Below are 4,402 nucleotides of genomic sequence, written 5' to 3'. Positions count from 1 at the left end.
GAGGGGGTTGGCCTTGGCCTCTAGGGTCCTTTCCTGCTCTAAATCCACGACCCTGTGACGTTCCCCAGGGTGGAGCCCTCCACAAACACGGAGGACGGAGCGCAGGGCGGCCCAGCCCTTCATGGGGGATGGCCCCAAGCCAGAACGAGCTCTTCCCAACATCCCACTGGAACTGGGGGGTCTGCAACACTGCTCGAGGCTCCAGCCTCTGGGGCCCCCACAGATCCCACCACCCCCAGGGCGTCTTCTCCCCGACCTCGTGGCCCCCTCTGGACCCTGACCAGCTCATCCACCAGCTTTCTCCACTGGGGGCCCCAGAGCGAGCAGCTGGCACTGGGGGAGGCAGGTCTCGAACTCAGGGCCACAGGGCTCCGGGACAGCAGAAGGCCCCACGGCGCTTTCCCGCCCAATATTCTTGGGATCAATGCCTGCCCCTTCCCAAACCCTGGACACCGAGCTAGGGAAGGCACCTGGCGACCCCTGGTGGCAAAATGGCAGGAGTGCAGGGGCAGCTCCCCAGACCACCCTGGGCACGCCCAGGGCCCAGCAGTCCGGCCCTCGGGACAAAGAGAAATGGGGGATGGCGGCTATGGGCACAATTTATTCCACATCATGCAGAAGCCGCGACCCCCGCTCCCGGAGGGCTCAGAAAGTGATACACGGAACCACATGTGTGTCCCGGGGCCCGGCCCTCCCCCATCCGAACATGGAAAGCCACCTGGCCAGAGGAGGGGACCCTGGGGGGGAAGTCTGTGCATCCTGGGGCCAGGCAGCAGCAGCAGCAGCAGGGGCCCCTTCCTCCTCTGCAGGGCAGAGGGACTCCCTCAGCCCAGGCCCAGAGGATGGGGGATGGGGGCAGGGGGCTTGGCACGGGGCCTCAAGGAGTCAGTCTCAAAACCAGGCATCCTCCCGTCCCACCTGGGAGCCACACGGCCAGGACCCCCAGTGGCCCGCAAGCTCCCAGGATGCAAGTGTCCTCCAAGCCGCGACCCCACGGCCGGACCCCAGCGTCCCCGTCAGTCTTGCGACTCCTCTGACCGCCACTTGAGGGCATGGTCCTTGTGGGCGTCAGGCAGGATCTGGTTGCGCATGCCCCCCAGCAAGTTGGAGGTGGCTTCTGTGGCCAAGATGAGCGGCTTCACCACTGTGGGGGGCAACTGGCGGATCACCCCCCCGACAGCCCCCGTCAGGCCCTTCTGCTCGTGACCCCGAGAAGCAACATCGCAGATGGTCTGGGCCGTGTCCAGGATGCCCTGGGAGGCGAGAAGAGGGCGCAACATGAGACGACGGGGGCAAGACTGAGGGGAGCTGGGAGGAGGTCCGCCCCGGGAGGGGGCATGGGCTGGGCAGGACGTACCTCCCGCACAGTGTCATAGGCCTTGGCCACGCCTTCCCGAAGGTCAGCCGGCTGCTGCCCCCTGCGGAGCTTTCGAGCCGAGCGCCTGTCCTGAAGTGAGCGCGAGACGGGGGCAGCCGGGGACAGGATGTCATACACGGTCTCAGCGGTCGCCTGGAGGGAGGAAGGTGATGGGGAGGTAGAGGCCAAGCGGGTGTGGCCCGCCCTGGCCTCTGGTCCCTCCCCTTCGCCCCATTTCCGAGGAGGGGAATCTGTGCGTCGGGAGACTTCTCCTCCCGCCGAGGCCCCCACCCCCCGCCGGGCCCCTCAGTCCCCCGCCACGGCCCGGTCACCTGGATGGCCTGCACGAGACGGTTGCTGAGCTCCAGAGCGGCTGACGCTGTAGAAGAGCCGAAGGAGGCAGCCCCCCGCTGCAGCCCCCGCATGAGGCGCCCGTCCCGCCGGTACTGCTCGATGGGAAGCCACAGCAAGTCTCTAAGGCCGTGAACTGGAGCAGGGGGCGGCAGAGTCAGGGGCCAGCTCCAGCCCACGCGCCCTTCTTTACACCCACAGCTTTTTCTACCCAATGCCCTCGTCCCCGGGGCAGAGTCTGACCCACCCTCTTTCACCCCCTGGAGGGGCAGCCCTGCAATGACAGTTTCTAGGCTGTCCCACAGAAATGGTAGTTTCAAGGCCCCTCCAACATGGCCCCTTTCAGGGGTAAGCAGCACTCACAGAGCTGGACCACCGAGTGCATGGGGCCCACGCCTCCCAGGAGCCCTGGCAGCTGGTTCTTTCGGATGTCCTGCAGCCATTCATTGAGAGCGTAGCCCAGCACCTTGTCTACCCCCAAGAGCCTGCACACAGAACAGAAGCGGGGGTCGAGTGGCTCCCTTCCCGAGCGGCGGGGCCATCTGGCCACGCCACGGTCTGGGCAGGGGGTGGGAGGCCTGGCTGGCAGACCGGGGCTCCTGGGGCGGGGGAGGGTCTCGGGGAAAGGACGGCTTTTGGTCAGGCTCACCCATGCCGGCAGCAGAGACGTTTAAGCTTGAGCTCTGAGCAATTGAGCTGGGCCAGGCCGATGAGGATCCCGGCGAAGGTGCCCTGGGAGGGAGAGGTGGGCGGGTCGTTGCAGAGCCCGGGACTGGGGGGACTCAGGAGACCCCCAGACCCAGAGGGACACCTAGGCACGTAGACACCAGGACTCAGGATGACTGCCTTCTCCTCCCTGCCGCCCCCAGGCCCCCACCCTGGCCGTGGAGACGATGCAACCGCTCACTCGAGTCAGCGAGATGGGGCACGGTTACAAGTGACTAACGGAGGAGGGGGACCGGGCCCAGGCCACGTGTCGGGCCACCCTCCACGCACGCATGCCGCCCCAGGCCCCACGGCCCAGCCACTCACCACTTGGTCCATGGTGACGTGCTTGCCGTGGTAATCCAGCCAAATTGGCACCTCAGAGGTAAATCGGAACTCCCTAAAGGGGCACACGTGGGGGGTGGGGATAGCACACCTGTGAGCCCTTGAGCTGCTGGACCCGGCCTCCCTCCTCCCCACCGCCCCAGCCCTCTCCAGCACCTGAAGTAAATGGGCTGCTCGGCCGAGGCCGCAGACGAGGAGGAGCTCTGCTCGCTGACTGTGGTCTCCAGAGAGCTGCTCATCTGCGCCCCCTCTGGCAGCTTGTCTTGGGGGGCACTGCTCCGGACAGCGGGATCTTGGTGGGCTGGATGGGGGGAGAGGGAGGGGGTGGGCCCAGGCTGCGTGGCAGTGGGGAGGGCCTTGCTCCTCACCCCCTCCCTGGTCCATCATTAGCAAGCCCCTGCCCCCTACCCTGCTCTTCTCTGGGCCTCAGTTGTCCTTTGTAAAAGGGAGGCCTGGCTCCAAACCTGGGATGCTAAAAGGCATCACGGCCTAGAGAATGGCCACGTGGCTGCACTCCTGCCTCCGGTCCCCGTGTGGCCACCGTCTGAGCAGGCATCAAACGGGCCCAGAGACAAGTTACTTAGCCCCACTATGCCCCAGGCAATCCTCTTAGACAGAGGCACCTGGGGAGTTCCCATTCTGAGGGGCCTCTGGGCCTCAGTTTCCTCTCCTGTCAAACGGAGCTAATCCTAACTTTCCCTACCTACATATTACAAGGCAGTGCAAAGGAAGCAAGCTGAAAAGCGCCAAGAGGCGTAAGTTGCGCCAGGAAGCCAGGCTGTCAAAGGGCAGCGTGGGGGAAGGGCCTGGGTCACCCTGCTTTCCCCTGCCTGCAGTTCCCACCCCCGGCTCTCACTCCAGACCACCCCTCCACAATACCACAGTGCTTGTCCTCATGGGTAGAACACCCGGGACAGGGTAAGACGCAAACTCCTCTCGCTGGCATTTAAAGACCTTTGCTCTACCTTGTTCTCCTTCCACGCTAGGCTCCAGCAAAGCGCCCTTCTTGGCGTCCTCACGTCCACCACCCAATCTCCCACCTCCGTGCTTTTGTACTGGCCATGCTCCACACCTGGAATGGTCTACCTCTTCACATTTCTCTCTCAGATCTCCTTGTTTCCTTCAGAACCCAGCAAAGTCACCCCTTCAACCTTGAAGCCCTTCTCACCCTGCCCTCCAAGCCCCGACGTCCACATTCGTCTCTTCCGACGGATGAGCTCAAGGAGGGCAGGGACTCGCTGCTGCCCTTCCCTGGTGCCTAGCACGGTGCCTGGCCCCCAGCAGGTTCTCATAAATGCTCACTGACGAGGCCCCCAGCTGCTGCAGGAAGCCTACACCCAGCCAAGGCTGAGCCCTCATTTCTATGCCCACTCCCCGTGCTGGCCGGAGACCCCATTCCTGTTCCCCAACCAGACTAAGCTTGGGGCCGAGAGGGCCTCCAGAGTCACTGCCCTTCACCCCAGCCCCTCACCTTCAGCTGCCGTCTCCATCGGAATGACGGGGTTAATGCCGGCCGCCAGGCTGGTGAAGAAATCTTTCAGGAAGAATAAGGCATCCTGCGAAGTGTATGGGGGCAACCTCATCAGCCCAAGGCTGGAGGGTAGCCAGGGACCAAGCCCGGGCTAGCTAGCAACTAGCCAACCC

At 64.4% G+C, this 4,402-nt stretch overlaps 1 protein-coding gene across 2 annotated transcripts in view; it reads right to left on the bottom strand.

Annotated features, from left to right (window-relative positions):
- Positions 1-581: 581 nt before the first annotated feature.
- Positions 582-4,402, bottom strand: part of ATG2A (autophagy related 2A) — a 22,103-nt gene continuing 18,282 nt past the window's right edge. The window contains exons 34-41 of one of the 2 annotated variants that reach the window (XM_027856253.1): positions 4,230-4,314; positions 2,915-3,059; positions 2,741-2,813; positions 2,358-2,440; positions 2,072-2,193; positions 1,690-1,844; positions 1,358-1,510; positions 582-1,253 (exon numbers count right to left, since the gene is read on the bottom strand). In XM_027856253.1, coding sequence (XP_027712054.1) covers positions 1,017-1,253; positions 1,358-1,510; positions 1,690-1,844; positions 2,072-2,193; positions 2,358-2,440; positions 2,741-2,813; positions 2,915-3,059; positions 4,230-4,314 — 1,053 coding nt within the window. In that variant the 3' untranslated portion in view covers positions 582-1,016. Of the gene's footprint in view, positions 1,254-1,357; positions 1,511-1,689; positions 1,845-2,071; positions 2,194-2,357; positions 2,520-2,740; positions 2,814-2,914; positions 3,060-4,229; positions 4,315-4,402 lie in introns of those variants that run through there. The other variant, XM_027856254.1, reaches the window with a different exon arrangement.

Source organism: Vombatus ursinus, unplaced genomic scaffold, assembly GCF_900497805.2.
Source record: "Vombatus ursinus unplaced genomic scaffold, bare-nosed wombat genome assembly UNPS02011369.1, whole genome shotgun sequence".
NCBI classification, from domain to species: Eukaryota; Metazoa; Chordata; class Mammalia; order Diprotodontia; family Vombatidae; genus Vombatus; species Vombatus ursinus.
This window is presented reverse-complemented; position numbering and strand designations above follow the sequence as displayed.